The 21040-nt window shown below is 39.5% G+C and overlaps 2 protein-coding genes across 2 annotated transcripts; one reads left to right on the top strand and one right to left on the bottom strand.

Annotated features, from left to right (window-relative positions):
• Positions 1–101: 101 nt before the first annotated feature.
• On the bottom strand, positions 102–7610 carry LOC308081906 (cell division cycle-associated protein 7-like; the record flags this gene model as incomplete). Its single annotated transcript, XM_080423522.1, has 9 exons — positions 102–147; positions 793–929; positions 2062–2211; positions 2850–2993; positions 3617–3757; positions 4278–4370; positions 4988–5396; positions 6158–6291; positions 7485–7610. 9 exons carry the CDS (start codon positions 7608–7610, stop codon positions 102–104), a joined length of 1380 nt encoding a protein of 459 aa, XP_080279648.1.
• A 5270-nt stretch (positions 7611–12880) lies between these two features.
• On the top strand, positions 12881–20126 carry LOC308081905 (bone morphogenetic protein receptor type-2-like; the record flags this gene model as incomplete). The annotated part of the gene is made up of 10 exons (XM_080423521.1): positions 12881–13001; positions 13452–13616; positions 14065–14157; positions 16564–16634; positions 16818–17045; positions 17640–17754; positions 18518–18675; positions 19067–19232; positions 19698–19834; positions 20025–20126. 10 exons carry the CDS (start codon positions 12881–12883, stop codon positions 20124–20126), a joined length of 1356 nt encoding a protein of 451 aa, XP_080279647.1.
• Positions 20127–21040: the final 914 nt, after the last annotated feature.

Here is a 21040-nt window from a genome sequence, read left to right as displayed (position 1 = left end):
TATTTTATTCAGAAATTAAAACGGGTTGTGCTGTGATTGAAAAAAAAGAACTTAAAGTGCACCAAGCAATTTGAACAATTGCGCCATCTAGTGTCTTGCATTCACGAATCCTCAGCTTCCTCTCCACTCTTTAGTTTGTTGCGGAGGCTAGACAAGGAAAAAGAAAACAGTTGAATAAATGAGCTGCTAATTTTCAGAAAATAAAATTTGTTGCATATTTATCACTAACCCGACATCTGAGATATTTAAGTGAAATGAACATGACACTAAACCCCAAGTGCCCCTTGACTTAACCCCCTATCTGTTCCATTGGAACAGGTGACATGTGTGATGTAAACCAGCAAGAACATCCATAGGCCCTTGTTGAAATAAAGAACCAACATAAGTTCATCTATACTATTAAAATTAAGCACGCCTGTGTCATAGCTTAAAGGAGTAGTTCACCTACAAAATTACTTACACACACATGAAGCCAATGAGATTTGTTTTTGTCGCATCCTGAGCCAATTATTTGTTGTTTATCGGTCGGTAGGAGACTTGAGTCACCAGTCCAATTATTGGCTTAGGAATGCGATAAAAACAAAAGAATCTCCATGAATTGTAGGCTTCATGGGGTGTATAATTGATAGAAAATAAGTCTTTTTTGGGTGAACTACTCCTAAACAGCCCCTAAAATGTATCTACTCCATCCCAACCTGCATGTAAATGATTCAGAAAGATTTAATGACAGAAATGTATAGGACTTAATGTATATGACATAACATGAAAAAATGTGGACCAGTGTTAACTCACCTGGTGAGGTAGGAGTGGACATCAGAAAAACCGTGGTACTGTGCCAGAGGTAACAGAATGCCAGTGGGACAGCGCCCCTCGCGTGCCCGGCAGAAACTGCAGTTGCAAATACCACGACAAGGAGGGCACTGCCACTCCTGAAAGAGAAAATAAATGATCAAAAAGACAATAAACTTTTGTTTTTACACTTGAATCTATTTCACAATAGGGAGGGGGCGCAGCTAGAAGATATGGCTATTTGGGGGTGCTTGACATAGACAGGTTTGGGTACCCCTGTTTTCTTTTACAGGGGATTTGCTTCATATTGAGACAGAGGTCAGGTTCTTCTGAACAGAACACTGGAGTTACGATTTACATCTTTCATTCTTATCACAGAATGTACAACTGCAGTGACCATGAAGGCAGTGTCGTATAGCAGCATTTCCCAAACTCTTTCAGCTCAAGACCCAAAAGATACATTTGGTGTTTCCTATGGACCCCCAAAAATACATCATTAATTAACTACTGAAGCTCTATTTAATAGTGAAAATAGCTGATTTATTTATGGGTTTTTATTTTATTTTGATAGATAAAATGTTTGTTATTCTTTCAGAAGAAGTTTGAATTTAGATTGTTTTGAAAAACTGAGTTAAATTGTAGGAAACGTTACAAAAAAGGATATTTAGTCATGATGACCCATAAAAGTGGGTCCCAATGTTTGAGAAACAGTGGTGTATAGTACCTCTGAGTGTACAGACTGATAAGGACGCTATAATGGTGCAGAATGAGATGGTTGAGACAAAGATAAGCGACCTTATCAAGAAGAAATGCAGTCTTGGCATCCTCTACACAGAGAATGCACAGCTGCAGTGACCATGAACACAGTACAAGGTTAGAGTTTAGAATTTTGTATTTGTTTTTATTTTATTTTGACATGTTTTCATTTTCGTTTTAATTAGTTTTTAATGTGGGTTGGCTGGTTTAGTTTTACGGCTAAGTTTTAGTTTAGATCTACAAGCTCACAACCCGTCGCGGTGAGCTGGTAGATCGACTAATTTCACTATATTTGAAATGGGGCTTATGTTAATTCATAACGTACTTTTCTTTTTACTTTTACAATATTTGTCTTTGAAATGTTGTGGAGTGAAAGTCATTCACTCCACCAGTCAGTATCCAAAAATACAAATACTCAAGTAAAGTACAGATACTCAAAAGAATGTACTGAATGTGCATAAGTACAGTACTTAAGTAAATGTACTTTGTTACTGTCCACCACAGAAGCTAACCAACCGGATCAAGAAGTGCGGTCTTGACATCCTCTCCATATCTGTTCCTCAGGCACGGTCCACAGAACTGGCCTTGAACCCCGCGACAGTCCTCACTGCGGCAGCACGTCTTTGTGTCAATGGTCTTCTGTCTGCACTGGTGGCAAGTAGAGCCCTGAAAATAGACAGCACACACAAACACACTGAGGGGGGTAGTAGGACTTCTTTTCAATTTTACAAAAAATGTCAAAAATAAACATTCACTATTTTTGAATATTGTTGGAAAATGTTAGAATGTATAAAATAAGTATTAAATGTTTAAAATTAGGTAAAGACAACACTTATGCCATGTCATGACATTACGATATCCAAAATCCCAGATATCTAGTTTCATATCACAATATCGATATAATATCAATATACTGCCGAGCCCAAGTGTGGGGTTGACTCGTTTCATTCTAATTGGGCATGTTTTTCTCCAACCTTTAGCCTAAAATCTACAGCTAACAGGGATTCAGCTCATAAAATGATTTGTTGTCCATAGGGTGTCCTGTCCTACACCTACTGTATGTTCTTGTCTAGCTCCAAGATATTTTACATTTTTCAAGATTTCTTCCCCCCCAAAAAATAGCCACCCTACAAACTTTTATAATTTCTACATTAAAATTTCTAAATGTTTTGAAAATAGTCGATCGGCTATTTTCAAATATCCAAACTTTAAATAGGGTTTAAGTGGACCCCCTCAAGTGCCCCACTTTGAGAACTACTGGTCCAATGAATTGGCGGTGAACCAAATTGGAGCGAGGAACCAACCGTGGCACTGCTGTAGACCTTCACAGTGCTCATGTCTGCCACCTGCTGCAGCTCATCCTCTGTTATATCGCTCACTGGACGGATGATGTGAGGTTTGCTCTGATTGGGCCGCGGAGCGCCACGACGCTGTGGGGCACGTCGTACCTGAAACACAAGAACATGGCAACTCTGGACTGAAGATTCCATGTAATATTAATCGAATTATTCCATTTATATGTTTTTAAAATAACATCATTTCCTTTGGGGGGATTTGAATTGTTTTGCTTTTTTTGGTTAATATTATTTATACAATTATATTATATAATATTTTCAAAAAGAGTGGAAATAGCAGACCTACCAGCTCAGAGCTCATAGATCTATTTTATGGTGAGGTATACAAAATGAGGTATACAAAATGGTGGTTAATTATTATAAAAAATAAATCTACTAGATTTATCAAATAAAAAGAACTTAACTTGCTTCAATCGCTAGAGTAATCATAGTAACCGATAGAATAATCAGAAAATAATTGATAGTTGCAGCCCTAGAAGCGTCCACATAATATTAACAGCAGAAAACATTATTTTGTGACTATTAACCACTCAGTGTAATTGAATGAGTGAGGAAAGTAGACTGCATCATCATTCATACTGTACATCAAAACAACAGTGCTCTCAAGCCTATGATTTAACGCTGATTTGACTCTTACTGGAAATACTCCCACATGGGCTAGCTGTCGGCCAGCTGTGGCCAAGCAGCTAATGATAAATCAATAGAAAACGGCTAACCTCACAGAGCTCATCCTCCAAGCTGAGCTCCAGCTCTGTCTCCTGGGGAGCGGGGGAGTCACACGCCCCCATGGAGCGTGTCTGTCGCCGAGTTGCACGCTCAGGGTTCCTCCTGGACTCTTCTGCAGAGCGCGGAGGACGCTGCAAGCAAGAGAAACCACAAATCCATCCGACGTCATCAGCTGAACAGCAAACGTCATGTTTTCTTTTCTTTCATTTATTCAGACACACTGTGGGTGATTTGACTGTATACCTTATTGAACCCTAGCTTCCCTACATTTGGCAAAAATAGCTATAGATCTGGGGGTACCGGTAGCCAAGTGGTTAAGGTGCGTAATACATAGGCTTTGATGCCTGACAGCGAGTCCCGGGTTTGATTCCCAGGCTCAGTGGCAAATTTGCTGCATGTCACTCCCGAATCCTCCCCGCATCCTGTATCTCTACACTGTTCTATCGAATAACGGCAGAAAAATCCCCCAAAAATATATTTAAAAACAAAGCGTGTATATTGGCTTTTTTCGACCAAGAGATTTGGTGTAGAGGGAAAAAGGAGTTGGCCAACGCTAGAGCCCTGTGGGAACACGGTCAACAAAGTATAAAGGGTTCAAGTGCTTATGTACAGATTTTAGATTCTGTCTGTTGCAGTGCACAAAAAACTCACCGAGCTTTTCTGTTTTGGCTGTTTGGCTGCCTGTTTCTTCAGTAACCCTGCGCCCCCTGGCATCTTCTGCAGGTCTGCCATCAGCTGAGCCAACTGTTGGAGAGGATTCAAAATTGTCAAAGAATCTCAGGCTTGATTTGTACTCGCGTGACACCCGTGCACAACTAAGTATAAATCAGGCATAAGTGTGCCATGGTAATACGTTTGAGGCAGTGTAGATGGGTAACAGTACGGTATTTCTGCAATGCAATTTCTCATACCACATAGTTTACAAAACCAATTTTCCAAACTCCATCCTTTCTGAAGGCAATATTACAAGATGTAAATGATATTACCTTAATGTCATAGCCCGAAAACATAATGAGCAAATACTTGATGAATGATTCTTTCTCAAAAAGCTCATAACTCATTGAGTGCCATTCACATGTTTCACGTGTTTTACCACTATGGTGCAACGTGCCAATCACATGTTTTTTTATTCTTTTTTTTTTATTCTTCAGAACCCAAGATATCATTGTCTGAAGATTTGCAGCTCCATCCACTCCTTGTTTAACTTATAACTGAAAAAGGCTGTATCTCGCTTCCTAAGCACTTTTTTTTAACTTTAATAAAAAAATAAAATGAAAAAAAACGCACTGACCAGAAATAACCAAAAATCATTCGGGCACTCAATGAGTTAAATAATATGTAGTTTGTATTTCCAGGCTTACCATTGCTTTATTTGACTTGATGTTCTGAGCCCTCTTGGCAAGAAAGGATTCATCTTCTGGGTTAGAGTCAGAATCTTTGGATGGATCCTCTTCAATTTTAACATGCTTTCCCTTTTTTGCCTTCTTTGACTTTCTTGATTCATCTTGTAGATTAGATTCAGAGTCTTTGAATGGAGATGGTTGGGACACTGCCGTCTCCTCCTCTTCAAATTTAAAAGGTTTTTCCTTTTTTGGCTTCTTTGACTTTCTTGATTCATCTTGTAGATTAAATTTGGAGTCTTCGAATGGAGATGGTTGGGCCACTGCACTCTCCTCCTCTTCAAATCTGACAAGCTTCCTCTTCTTTGCGTTCTTTGACTTTCTCTCATCCTCCACTTCCCTCTCTTCACCACTGTCCTCTTCAGTAGGGCTGTAATCATGAAAATTTTAGTTGACGATTAATTGTCATACAAATAATTGGGATTAATTATTTAATTGTGTTTGTCATTGAAAATGTTTTCATTGAACACATTACATTTCTGTTTGCCTTTTAGGCTTGGTAAACACAGGGCAGATATGACAAATAACTTAAATATAGTATTTTATAAATGTTTTGTATACATTTTTATCCCATGATTTTGTAACCCATTTTTTCACCCAGTGCCAATTGTCTATGTAATCCTGGGCACTACTATCCCTCTGCCAGCCTAGGGAGAGCCCAGAACTGAGCTCATGCCTCCTTCAATGCATGAGGAGCTAGCAAGCCGCTTCTTATCACAGGGGGGAGTTTCTCCGGTTGGACGTAGTGCGTGGAAGGAAGTTATTCCAACCAGTTCCTTTCCCCTCCATCAGGCGCCCTGGCTGACCAGGGGGAGGTAGTATATAGACCAGGATTACTGCATGTTTTTTTGTGAGGGTACCTACCCTAGGGGACACGGGGAGAACATGCAAACTCCACACAGAAAGGCCCTTTTGCCAACCCCACCTAGGGTATGGGCACTGATGACACGGAGGAGAGGACACGCCCACAGCGTCCCCGGTGGGAATTTAACCCAGGACCTTCGAACTGTGAGGCGACAGCGCTATCGACTGCTCCACCGTGCCCCCCACTTAAATATAGTAATTAGGTATAGTACCATTTTGGAAAATGGAAGCGATATGGCGAATATGTAATATGTGTGGCAGGCATACTCTTCAGGAGAAGTTCGTGAGCGAAGTACGATCCTCAGCTTGAACATTTGAGTAGCTTGTCGTTTAGATGAAGCCCTTTTCTTCTGAAGGTTGGGCTCTGACTTGGTTTCAAATCCATTTTCAGAATCTGTAATCTGCAAGACAAACACAGCAAACACACCCGTTCTGTGGTGAACATTTGGGTAAAATAGCCGATCTACAAGCTCCACAACAAGAGAGCTTGTAGATCGGCTATTTTAGGGGAGTTGGTGTACAGGGAATAAAGGAACAGACCAAGTATAGACAATATAGGATTTAAGTAGTTAATTAAAAAAAGAAAAAACATCACAATAGAATTGTTAAATGTACTTGGCACTGACAGTTTACCACAGTGGTTCTCAAAGTGGGGTCCAGAGACTCTCAGGGTTCCTTGAGGGGGTTCCAAATGGACCCGTGAGGGACCATTTGGTTCCACAGCATATACACTCTCAAGAGTTTTGGGGGTCCTTGAAATGAAAAAGTTTGAGAACCACTGGCCTAACAAATAAACTACAACTTGAGGAGTCAGTGGCTCATCATCACCAGCCACCAGGTGACCTCAGTGTCCTGGCCTTCCTTGACATTTGACCCAATTTGCAATTATGTCTGATATTGAGTCAGAGATTCGAAAAATATGTTTTTCTGGTGTGACTTGATTTTGCCACACACTGTTGAGAGTGAGTGAATGACAGCGGCGAACAGCCTGCAACAGTTGAATTAGAATTCAAGCAGTGGTGGAAAAAGTACTGTCATTTTTCTGTCAAGTAAAAGTATCAAAAGCACAATCTAGAAATACTCGGTTACAAGTAAAAGTCCAAAAGTATTGGCATCAAAATGTACTTAAAGTACCAAAAGTAGAAAGTAGCCAACTCATTATGCAGAATGTCCCATTTCACAAGTTTGTATAAAAGTCTTTAGAAAATAGCAGATCTACAAGCTCACAAAGCATCACATTGCTATGCATTGTGAGCTAGTAGATCTTTTTCATAGACAATGGCTGAAATGTATATAGGGCTGAAGTGGTTACTGTATTGTGATAATAATCAAAATCTACAAAGTAACTAGTAACTAAAGTTTTCATATAATTGTAGTGGAGTAAAAGTACAATATTTGCCTCTGAGATGTAGTGGAGTAGAAGTACTGAAAATTGGAAACACTGCTGTAAAGTAAAAATAGTACTTTAAGTCCAGTAGCCTACTTAAGTTACTTTACACCACTGTCTGGCACATGTTAGCATAAAGACTGCTATAATTTCAGTCGAACCTATAAGCTCGAGTCAAGACAGAAGACAAACAAACAGCAAACGCACCTGATCGTTCAAGTCTCCTTTTTCATGGTCAGAAAACCCATAAAATGTTCCATCGTGTTCAGACTCCTCTGCAAAGACATCAGCCAGCTCTTTGGTGATTCCTAAAACACTCTCCTGAAGGGACATCATTTGAATTAGCCCCGAAACTTCAACCTGGTTTTTGCACTGTCTCTATTTACGGCCAGTACATCTACAAAAACGTTCAAATTTCAAATATAAAGTGCTTAACCCATGACTACTAATGTTAAAATTCACTGCGGGTGGGTATAAGTACACGTATCTTCCGTATTGTTCAATAAAAAGCATTTTAATCCAATCGGTGGCTATTTTCTCATAGTTATAATGTATCAGAGTGCAGTACACCTCCCAACCAATAGGGTCGCGTAGTTGAAAGCATGTGGAGAAAATTCGGAGAAAATGGCCACAGATCGGATTAAAATGCTTTTTATTGAACAATACGGAACATACGGGTGCTTATGCGGGCCCGAGTATACTTTTAACATCCGTGGCCATGGGGTAAGCACTTTATATTTGAAATCTGAACGTTTATGTAGATGTACGGGTTGTAATGGAGAAAGTGCAAAACCCAGGTTGAAGTTCAGCCATGACGGACGAGCGTCGTGTGATCCATGGCTAAATCAATCCAAGATATTCCACTCAAACGTTAATTACAAAATGCAACATGCATTTGAATTCATTTTATAGTCTAGGAAAAGTAGGACACGTTACATTACCATAATAACTGATGTTCGTAGCTACACGACACTCTCACCCAAACTGCTGCAAGACTTGAAGTTGAACTGATCGATGTCATGCATTAAGACCCGCCTTCTCCCTATCCAATACTAATCTAGGCCTAATTGAAAACTACTAATCAGTGGTTAACCTCGCGTCACCAGACTTAAGTACTCACATTAGTTACTTGGGTAAATGTATCAATACCACAATATAGAAATACTCCGTTACAAGTAAAAGTCTGGTATTCAGAATTTACTTTAGTAAAGGTACAAAAGTAATCAAAAGTACATCAAAAGTACCAAAAGTGAAAGTACTCATTATGCAAATTTCAAGTTTTCAAAATGTATAACAAATATTTAGAAAATAGCAGCTCACGTCACGATGCGATATGCGCTTTGAGCTTGTAGATTGGGTATTTTCAAATAGCTGAAATATATATGGAGTTTATGTGGTTAATGTATGTTTACAAATAAAAATCTAAATCTGAAAAGTAATTAGTAACTAAAGTATTCCAATAGTAGTGGAGTAAAAGTACAACATTTCCTAAAAGTAAGTAAAAGTATTGAAAAGTAAAGTAAAAGTATTGAAAATTGGAAATACTCCAGTAAAGTAAAAAATATCTCAAAATTGTAAGTAGTGTTACTTTACACCACTGCTGCTAATGCACACTAAAGTGCTGAACTGCACCCCTAGTGGAGTCATATGGAACTGTTGCCATTACCAGAATGTTTGTAAACAATGTGTAAAGCGGTATTTCCGGTTAGAATGGGATAGAACAGGATATGTGGGCACCAAGCTCTGTGTGTGTGTGTGTGTGTGTGTGTGTGTGTGTGTGTGTGTGTGTGTGTGTGTGTGTGTGTGTGTGTGTGTGTGTGTGTGTGTGTGTGTGTGTGTGTGTGTGTGTGTGTCAACATCTAGAGGAAATGAAGGCCAAAGTGTCACCAAGTGTCTCACTTCATGTACGTCAAGTTGTCGCACGGAAGTCTCAAGTCCCATCCACTCCCATGTTAAGTTAAAAACCGGAAGTCCCGACGTCCGTCTGAAAAGCATATCCGGGTTCCGGTTTTCATTGAGTAATGGACAAAAATGGCCGGAACCGGAACACGGCTTGCAACCCTAGCGTCAACTTGACGTACATGTGTGGATGCACCCTCTACAAACACATGGCTGGTGGCATCCTTGAACTGGAAGCAGGAGTGGGTGCTGGCATGGCAAAGAGTGCCGTGCTACGAGCTTGTAGATCCCCGCATTTTTTTTTAAATTGTGAAAATTGGTGTAAATCTGTGAATATGTATATATTCTTTTAGACCGAACAGTTTTTACTAAAATCTTCGCTTCTGGGGGTCCCTGGAACAAAATATCTTGATATGGGGGTCGGCAGCCAAATACATATCATATTGGGGGTCCTTGACATGAAAAACTTTGAGCACCACTGATATAGAAACATACGTTTTTCAGAATACTGTTGACATTTGTAGAATCGGCTGCAGGTCTTAATTGGTTTTCAGTAGGCCTAGTTGTGAATGCCCTACTATGCCCATATATGGTGACAGTCATGTGCATATATGTGACTAACCGACTTCAAACTGCGGATATCGAGTTGTCCAGAATCGCCAATCCAACCAGTATGCCCAAGGGCATAGTATGTGGCCTCCAGCAGTGAAAGGAGTCAATCATTCTAGACCAGGTCCCGTCAGATGAGAGACCCACACTTGACTGAGGCCATCAAAATGTGGTCTTGAGCAGTGGTTCCAAAACATGTGTTATTTCAAGGACACCCAGTTTGGTACATTATAGGCAACAGACCCCCCCATAACTTAGAGAGTGTACAAATGGTTTCATTTGTACACTCTCAGAGTTGAAGACCTACAAGGGACCATTACAAATTACACATTTTGTTTAATAATTTAGCTGGGGACCCACTGGAATCCCTTCAAGGACCCCTGGGGGTCCCCGGACCTGGTCTTGAGAGCAGATTCGAGACTGAGACAGATCCCAAGTACACAGACACGTGTGTGTGTGTGTGTGTGTGTGTGTGTGTGTGTGTGTGTGTGTGTGTGTGTGTGTGTGTGTGTGTGTGTATGTGTGTGTGTGTGTGTGTGTGCTTGCGAGTGCGCGCAAGTGTGTCATAGTGGGAGTGACGTGAGAATAGTTTGACTCCCCTCTTTCCCATGGCTGATAAATGGACACTCCCTGGCCAGTGTACGTTCAGATTGACCATGAACCTGCATCCATGGCAGCTGTTCGTAGCCGTCGGTAAGTAGACTACGCTTTTCTCTGTGCCGTTGAACATAACCATAATTTAAAATTACATGCTGTGGTCTTACTAGTTTTTGCAGGTACTTCGAATTAGAATCAACTTTATTGCCGCATCACAGGTTTCCTGGTGTAAAGAAGTGGGTGAAATAGGTATTTGTGCAAGCTCCATCGTTTTTGTGGTTTTTAGAAAGAGAAAAGAAGATGGGTCAGGGAAATATGGGTCAGGGAGAGCAAGGAAGAAAAATCTAACTGCAAAGAAGGGGCAAAAGTCTAATATCTACCATTAGGTACAGTATTTACATGAGGTTAGACATAAGGTGCAAAAGTGTATCAACGCATTGTCAGGTTCACATAGAGTACTGTATATATGACTGGAAGCACATGCTATTAAAATGGAAGCAAGGTTAGAATTAATACTTTTTTGTGTGTTTTTTAACGTTGTCATGTCAAGGACCCCCAAATTGATGTGTTTTTGGCCGTGGAATTCCATTTGAAAATATTTTGTGCCAGGGACCCCCATGAGAGAAGATTCTAAATTACATTTAGTACAGAAGTATGTAGGTGGAGAGATAACAATGGACAGAGTTGATTATAATTTAGCAGTGAAATTATCAATCATTTTTGCTCCCCTGGTATCCCCTCAAGGACTCTTGGGTGTCCCCGGACCCTACTTTTAGAACCACTGTTTTATAAGACTATGCTGCTACTGTAGTGGTAGATGTGTGTACTGCTATACTGCATTACACATACAGATCACTGCTGTCGGGTGAACACCTTGTATGTCCAAAACTGTTACTGTTCAGGAAATGGAAAAAAAGAACCTGTGTTTCAATGGATCCATTGTAGTTATTATTTCATTATGTCACAAGCTCTTATACTTTTCATTGGTTCAATATTTGTAAAACACACACACACACACACACACACACACACACACACACACACACACACACACACACACACACACACACACACACACACACACACACACACACACACACACACACACACAAATGAAAATAGCACATCTACAAACTCACAATATGACCTTGTAGATCAGCTATTTTCTCTACTTTTGCATGACACGACAAAGTAGGGCATAAATTAATACAAAGTTGAATTATGGAGGTAATACATTTCTATATATTTCTAGATATACTACATAATACATATATTTGCACATATACCCTTAAGTACCCTTAACTGGACATGTATTGTCAATATACAATATATTATATATTGGGCATGTAGATTTTTTATTACTGCACATATTTTTGCATATTTTACAGCAACAAAAAAAGGTCAGGGAAGGAAAGACTCTTCCCAATTAACAACCTTAAATTACTGATATGTGAAATTATTTTATTTCATTGAACACACCATTTCTCTTAAGAGGGACATTTTCTTTCTCTGCCAACAAAGAACAAAGCAACAATGATTCAGAATAGGAAACGTTGCTTGCTTTGATAACTTCATATATTTTGTTTTCGTCTGTCTGTATTTTTCCTCTTTTCTGTTCAACATTTACACTCTCAGTTAAATATTTTGTTGATGTCTTATGATGGAACCAATTGAACCCTAACCCATGTGTAACCCCGACAGTGTACAATTGGAACCAAATGGACCCATAACTAAATGTACACTCTCAGAGTTAAATGGATGTACAGGAAGAGTGGGCACCTAAACACTATGGGCACCTCAGTATTAAATTGGCTATTGTTTCCAAAATGTAAAATAAATAATTTCGAAAATGGTCTGAAGAAATGTGAAGAATACATGATTTGTAGATGCACAGTACATTATCAGACATTTACCCTTCAACTTCTTGTTTATGCCACTAATGACTGGCTAACCACAGATTTTGTAGCAATTTGTAATTGTAGAAAATATTAGGCCTTGAATGTCAAGACCATTTTCCAAATTCTTTATAAATATATATTAATTTTTGGAAAGAAATTGCCAATTTAACATTGAGGTGCCCACATAGCCTGACATGGCCAGACTATACGTATAATATACGTATATAAATTATATATTTTAGCTCTGGCAGTTCCGTCTGGTTTCCAGGCTAGTGCCCACAATGTTTGGTTGCAGAGTTAAACAAAATTAACTTTACAGGATGCATTCTTTGGTGTATGGTTGATTTAAATATTATAGTAATATATGGGTGCGTTCGAAAATACAGCACTGAGCGCACTGGCCAATACAAACTAATAGGCGAGTGTGCTCCGGTGCGTAATTTTCGAACGCGCCCGTAGTCTCTTGATGGACCAAATGTACACTCTCAGAGTTAAATTAACACTGAGTAATTTGACTATGCAGGCTGCATCTTTTGGTGTATGGCAGAGCCGTGCGCTGCTCAGGGGAGACGCTGTGCATTTAAGAGCGCCAGGCCGAAGATGCACATGACACACATCCAGGCCGGCAATGTGAGCGGCTCAGAACAGATCTGCACACACACAAACTGCTGTGCGGCCTTCTACCGTCTGATCAATGGCACGCCTGTGCTCGATCTGATGAGTAAGTACTGTAGTGGTGGACAATCTACTCAACCCTGGCACTTTGTCTTGGAGTCAAAGTATAGATACTCCTCCTGGTTGAATATTACTCGACAAACAGCGAAAGTAGCTCAGTCAAATGTTGTACTTGAGTTAAAGTACTGGAGTAGTTGCTTTTAAAAATAATTAAGAATTCAAATGCACCTGATTTTCACAGTGCATGAAGGACAAGAACATAACTGTGATATTTAACCGGTAGGCAGCGGTTCCCTGTTGTAGGACTCGGAGACACAAACCGGTAGCGGTTCTGCCGGTCATCAAACTATTTGCTTAGAAATGCGACAAAAACAAAAAAATATCCATGCGTTCAAGTCTCCACTGGGTGACTAATCGTCATTTTGGGGGTGAACTATCCCTTTAGAGCAGCTTTTATGTGTGATCAGTTATAAGGTCCTCCATTTGTCTGTTGCAGCTTGTTCTATGGTTCAGAAGTCTTGTCCAAATGCAATCTGCCAGGGCTCCATACACCGTGGTGTAATGATCAAGTGTACGTGCAATGCAGACCTCTGTAATACACAGCTGACATGGAGCCCAGAGGACAAACAGCCTGACAAACAGTCTGACTCTTATTCTGAAGGTATTAAAATTATCCAATTGGTCTTTTCAATTTTTTACTTTCAAATACACATAATGCATAGATAGATAGATCATTGTGATCGTGAGTTATCATTATGTCAAATGTTTTATTTGAATGTGGGCCACATACATTGTTTTTTTCTTCGTGGTTCTTTTAGCTTTACATCACAACAAAGTATTTTATTGTTTCAAAACAAATGTCGCGTATGTCCTGCCTTGTTTGAATAAACAAACACACAAAAATGTCCTGTACCTGTGTGTAATTCATCATGAGAGAGCCCACACACTCTTGAAACAGCAGTTCCCAGTAAGATTTATACCATCGTCATACTGTGTTGCACACTGAAAATTGCAGATCTACAAGCTCAGTGTGATCAGGCTTTATTTGTTGGGGACAGCCTGTTTACTGTTGTCTGGCTCTTTTTTTCCCCTTCTCTTTCTTTTGACAGTTGCTCTCAGTCTCATTGTAATTCCCATTGGAATTCTTCTTGTCCTGTGCATCGTGGCTGTCAAGTGCAGGAGACACCCTTTTAAGGGTAAAGGTAAGATCCATTATGTTTAAAAACAATCTTGTATTATTCCCATCTTTGCAGTATTTAAAAATGTTTTCTATCCAGAGAAGTGTGTATGGTCTTCTTAAGCAGTACACCATTTCATCTTTTCATCTTAGTCACACTGTAATTCTTCATGCCTTGCACCAATATTGCTACTGTTGGCCACAGAGTGCATACTACATGTCACTGCAGTTATCCTATAGCAGTGATTGTCAACCTTTTTCAATTGCTGGACCCCCCAGTTTGACATGCATTAGGCCACAGACCCCAGATTTTCTACACTGTAAATTTCTCAGTGTTAAAGATGCTGTAATTAAGTGATATATTTTGGTTTAAACAAAACGTCTTTTGTTAAAATGTTAAAACTCTATATTCTGATAGTGATTAGGATGTTTGTTTAACAAAGAGAAAATAGATTTTCAGGAGGGTGGCAAATGTCATCCAATCAGGAGAGACAACCCATTTACAGTATTAAGTTTAAATTGTATAGTGTTACAGTTCTCCAATTTTATCTGCTTCTTCTTTTTTGATTTTGTTTCATCATTTCCACTTTCACTCGTTCCCAGGCTTTTCTCATCTCATGAGGAGAAAAGCCTTGGCAACGAGTCCAATGACGTCAAGGCAGATATCTGTAGGCAGTGTTATCATACCTGCCTATTATGAGTGACTTTGGGCTTGTTTTCTGTAAAGTCGCTTGTAAATACCAATACAAACGGCTTGCGGGTTGTGGTTTTTGGTGGGGCTTGTTTTTAAAGTGTAGTTCCTTATTTGGACTTGCTTCAAAAAATTATGTTATTGTTTAAAGCAGTGGTTCTCAGACATCTTCATGTCAAGGACCTCCAAATAAATATGTATTTGTACACGGACCCCCATCTGAATTGTTTTTGTGCCAGGGACCCCTATACAAGATTTATGTAGTTAAAATGTTTCAAAAATATTCCAAATATTTAACTTTTTTAAAAAAAACGTTCGCAGATCTACAAGTTGTGAGCTCGTAGATTGGCTATTTTCAAATAGCCCATGTATATAGGTTTAAAGTGCTCATGTAGCCTAGTCACTTCTTTTGGGCTCGTTTTCATAGACCTGGTTGCTTATTTCTCTCGCAATATCTGGCAACACTGTCTGTAGGGTGGGAGTTCTCTTGTATATAGTAGGGCTTGGTGATAATGACGTTCAAATCAATTTCACGATTATTTCAAACTTTTGCCTCGTACGATTAATGAACGATTATTTTAATTTCTTTGTTGAAATTAGCGGATCTACAAGCTCACAATTTATGTGAGATTATGAGCTTGTAGATCTGCTATTTTCACTATTTTTGCACGCCACCGTTGTACATCAAAGTATAATACAGATACTGTTAAATGGTTAATAATCAGACTTATTTATTACAGATTTATTCAATTATTTAACAATTAATAATGGTAATGGGACATTCTTGGGAGGCACTTCCAGTAGACACTCTCGCCCCCGCATGTCATTATCCTGTAGCCTGTATGAATTCTCTCTCCTGATAGGATGAAATTGGTATCCCGGCCTGAAAAAGCATTTTCTGTCTAATAGAGAGCTGGAGAGACAGGGTGACCTCTGTTACGGTGCAAACACTTTGTAGCAATGAGTACTATCAGAATATTGAACTATTTAACACATATGTTAACCAAAAGAAAAGCGTACAATTGATTGGTCGATATCTATTGATCAAATAAAACATAATGGTACAACACTGTGTACAACACAGTGTACAACACTGAATGTACACTCTCTGACCTATAGACCCATAAGTGTCTATTTGGTTCCTAACTATCAATCATTTAGCTGCATGGAGACCCCCTGGCACTCCTCAAGGACCGCTGGGGGTCCCCGGACCCCATGTTGAGAACCAGTGTCCTATAGTACTGTCCAAGGCTACCAGTGTGAGAGTGCAGCTGATGTTTATGTGTGGGTTGGACACACACAGAAGAGTCTGTTGTCTTGACTATCAGATTTTGATAACAACCCACTACTGCCACCCCCGTACTTTTCTCAATCATCTTGGGAAAAAAGGCTTCACAGGAACAAAGCAACGCTGAATGGCTATCTCAACACTGAATGACTTGGACATGTGTTCTTATCAGAAGGGCTGTATACAAGCAATTAATGAGGAAAGGGATGTTTGTTATATCAAAAACCTTTTAAACATATCTCCATTTTTCCCATCTTTAACCTTGGCATTGCTTCACTCGTTTCTGTGAGCTGACCTTGCTGCACAACTGTACTCCCTTTCTTTGTTACTTTGAAGTATCACTCTAGCACATTTCTAGTTTTCAACCAGGATTGGCTTAAAATTAATGACTGCATCATCCATAGTTATATTTCTAGCAATGAATTTGCTCACAATCACTATTATGATCTCAGATCTCCACGATGATCCTATTGTATCACTGGAATCGTCTAAGATTGACTGTGCTGACATAGAGCTACAACAGGTAGGAGAAGGACTGTTAATTCTATGTTCAATAGTCTTGAAGTATAATGGTATAGCAAGATTTTGATGATTCCATCTTTTACAGTAAGACATTTAGTGCTTTAGATTGAACTTGTGCTCTGAAGAATCAGGTATCTCATGTGTCATCTATAAACCTGTTCTGTTATGTTCATATCCTTTTTAGATTGTGGGTTATGGCTGTTTTGCAACAGTATGGCAGGGTAAGTATCAGGGATCTTTGGTGGCAGTGAAGGTGTTCCCTGCAGACAGAAAGCGGGAGTTCATCTCGGAGAAGGAGGTTTATGAACTGCCACTGCTGAATCACGCTGGGATTGTCCACTTCCTGGGTGCTGGGAGAAAGCTGGAGGGTGGAGAGTCACAGTGGATGATTGTTCTGGAACTGGCTGCCAAGGTTATTATAAATTAGTTTTGCGTTTATTCATTTGTTTGTATTTATATTTAGTTTTGACTTTTTAGTTTTGTGTTGGTTCATTTTTAAAGTGGGTTTGCCTGTTTAGTTTAGTTTTTTTTAAGATGCTCAGTTTTGGTTAAGTTTTTATTGAAATATGGGGCAATCCGGGGCTCCGAAAAATAGTGAAAATAGCCGATCTACAAGCTCACAACACATTGAACTTTGAACTTTGTGTTGTGAACTTGTATATTGGCTATTTTCACTATATATTATGAAGAATATTGGATACTGACAAAGACTAAAACCATCTATCATTTGAGTTTTAGTTTGTTTTGTAAACACACAATACAGTTTCAGTTAATTATAGATTTTTTATTTCGGTTTACAATTCCAGCTTTATTTACTTCATTAGTTTTACTTACTGTAACTATACTGTAATAATCCTGCTGGCTGCATGTGTGGTGAGCGTTCACATTATCTGTTCATCTTTCCTGTAACTCCTTGCTGTGTGAGCCATGCTGTCTACGAGAGCAAACTGATGTTAATTTTTACCTTGTACCTGAATAATGATCTTTGGTGTCTTGTTGATCATAGGGTTCTCTCCATTCCTTCCTTTCTAAGACGACAAGTGACTGGGTGTCATCACTGAAGTTGTCCCAGTCTCTGTTACAGGGACTGGCATACCTTCACTCTGACCTTCTCAGACAGGGTAATAGACCAGATTTTGTGTGTGTGTGTGTGTGTGTGTGTGTGTGTGTGTGTGTGTGTGTGTGTGTGTGTGTGTGTGTGTGTGTGTGTGTGTGTGTGTGTGTGTGTGTGTGTGTGTGTGTGTGTGTGTGTGTGTGTGTGTGTGTGTGTGTGTGTGTGTGTGTGTGTGTGCGTGCGCGCGCGCAACAAGTATGCCATCTTTTGTTTTGTACTGTATGTAACAATGCTCTGCTTTACATGCACTTTGTAACTGGCTGTTTTCCCTTTATCTGACTGCACTGGCAGTGTTTATGTCCTTTGTACATCTTGTAAGTGTTTATGTGGACATAAATAAATAGTGTGTGTGTGTGTGTGTGTGTGTGTGCGGTAGTAAAAACTCTTATTATAATGACCCATTGTATATTTCATTGTCCACTTATGCCCTAAATCCGCTGTACAACAAAGTATATAGGCCTTATATACTTGGTTGTACAGTGGATTGCAAAAATAGCAGAAATACAAGCTCACATTGGGTTGCAGGAAGACACAATAGCAGATCTACAAGCTCACATTGGGTTGCAGGAAGACACTTTGTTCGCTTGTAGATATGCTATTCTCACCAAAAATAAATGAGAATGTGTGAAGATTTGTGCCAATAATGTTTAAGAAATCCAGATCATCAGCCGATGCAAAACATATCACCATTATAAATGTGTTTTTGTGTGTCTGTGTGTATTTTTTATTTTTTATTGTTGTACTCACAAGTCACAATCCATACTCTGCAGGTGTGCACAAACCTGCGGTGGCCCACAGAGACCTCAGCAGTGCCAATGTTCTTGTGAAAGCAGATGGCTCCTGTGCCCTGGCTGACTTTGGCTTTTCCACCGTCATGGGCCCATGGACCGGGCATCACAGCGGGCAGTGCCATTTAGACACCACAGCGGTAAGCTCCTGCATGCAGCCATCGTTATGTTCTTTTTGATGTACTACTGATGGTATGAGGCAACAGTACATCATAGAATGATAAAAGAAGAGTGTGGGGTTTACACAGGGGAAATAAATGTTATTCCATTCTATATTCTATTCTATTCTGTTCTGTTCTGTTCTGTTCTGTTCTGTTCTGTTCTGTTCAAATCTAGTTCATCATACCAAAATCACAACAGTTGGAATTTGTAGTTTCATATATAGCATATTAGTATTCATATATAGCTTGTACAGACTGTTGCTCCAACCATGGACATGTCTTATTTTATAATAACAATTCAAATTTATCGTACATTGCATCTAGTGCAATGTAAATGAGCTACTTCTGTCAATTCTCTATCGATCTCCAGCTTCATCGAGAGGGTACATTGCGCTACATGCCTCCGGAGATCCTGGAGGGCTCTGTGCTCCTGGGCCATGGATGTACACAGAGCTGCTGTTTCCTGCAGGCGGATATGTATGCTCTGGGTCTGCTGCTCTGGGAGATCTGGATGCGCTGCTCGGATCTGTTTGAGGGTAAAAATTTTGGCCGCGTAAACTCTGTGGTCTATAGCAGTGGTTCTCAAACTTTTTCATGTCAAGGACCCCCAAATGAATATTGTGAGAGGTCTGCTATTTTCACTAGTTTTGTGAACACCATTTGTGGCCCCACTTTGAGAACCACTGGTCTATACAAAAAGATGTCACTATAGGTGCAGTTATACGTACCGTATCTACCCCTGATCTTGCTTGTGTAACTCAGATAGTGGCCTGGCCCTTGCCTAGACATAACCACCCTCTCCAGTGATGGAGAAGTACTTGGGAAGAGTTTTGACTCATAGCATATACTGATTGAAATAAGAGTATTCTGACTTTGATACAATCAACAACTGTATTACTTTTATTTATATGTTTTTTTTGTGTGTGGTAGGGAATGTGGGTATCAAGTTTAATCTGCGGTCAACTGCCCATTCCTTTCTGATGAAATGTCTCCATCTGCAGGTAGCCTGGTGCCACAGCATTACATACCTTATGAAGCTGAGCTTGGAGCCAGTGTAACGCTAAACCAGCTCGTCCAGTATGTGTCTCAGATGGGAAATAGGCCCTCCATACCCCCACACTGGGAAGAGAGTGCCCAGGTATAGTTCAGAGAGTGTAAAAGTGGACCAAACACTCTCAGAGTTAAATTAACAGAACCTTGATTAACAGAACCTTGATAACATAAAAAGTATAGCCTATAGCCGATGTGTAAATGTAGTGGATATTGAATAAATAAAACAATGTATATGTGTTAACTATAACTAATGTCCAACTGAATGTTGTTTTCAGGGAATTGCACTGCAGGAAATAATGACAGACTGTTGGGATCACGAACCACAAGCCAGGCTGCATGCTGCATGCGTGGTGGACAGATTACTCTCTCTTAGTTAATCCTCTGGAGTCGGAGATGTCTGTCCTGAAGAAAACGGATGGTCATATTTTATTTTAAAACAAAATGCCAGATGCCACAGATTACTACGAGAGTAATCTGTAATAAATGATAACACGTAATTGTGTCCCCTTTAGTTGTTGGGGTATTTCCTATAGTATGTTAGAATGTGCCCCCTTCATTTACCCATCCTAACTATTAGGAGCAGTGGCTGCCATTAATAAGGCACCCAACCAGCAGTTAGGGGTTAAGTGCCTTGCTCAGGGACACTTCGGATGGGCGAACTGGGGTACAGGCCTGTGACTTTCTGATTACCAGACCCAGGCCTACCCACTAGGAGGCTATGGCTGCCCCCCTTCAACTATAGTTACTATTTCTATCTATGTATGATTTTTGTGTCTTTTAGGCTACTTCTTTCAAATAGCCTCTTTGTAATCTAGGCATACACTCTATTGTAACATTTTAGTCTCAACAAAGTTGAGTTATTCATTCAAATAAGTTCTGTATAAGAGCTTGCCTTTAAGCTTTCGCACTTACAAATTATTGCATAGTTATATGCTATTCAGTAGTAGTTCACTGAAGTATTGGTTTCAAATGTTTAACATTTGAAATATTGATCATTGAAAGAGTTCACAATCGTGTAGCCGACTAGTTGTGTTACTTTGGTATACTTGAGATAACTTGGATCATTACACTTTGTTAAATCTACATTTCAGGTTAACACTTTTCAGGTAAACTTGAACTCAGTCAAGTTGCAGCAGGTTCCCAATTTGTAATTATGGTTTCTATTGTGAGTTACTTTTTGGTTTTACGACATAAATGTATCTATTAAAATGTATAAATTATAATATATTGTTTAATAATAATATATCTTAGTTTTAAATTATAATTATATTGTTGTGGCACCGTATTTTCT

Source organism: Gymnoscopelus braueri (genome assembly GCF_963280865.1).
Source record: "Gymnoscopelus braueri genome assembly, chromosome: 3".
In the NCBI taxonomy this organism is placed as follows: Eukaryota; Metazoa; Chordata; class Actinopteri; order Myctophiformes; family Myctophidae; genus Gymnoscopelus; species Gymnoscopelus braueri.
This window is presented reverse-complemented; position numbering and strand designations above follow the sequence as displayed.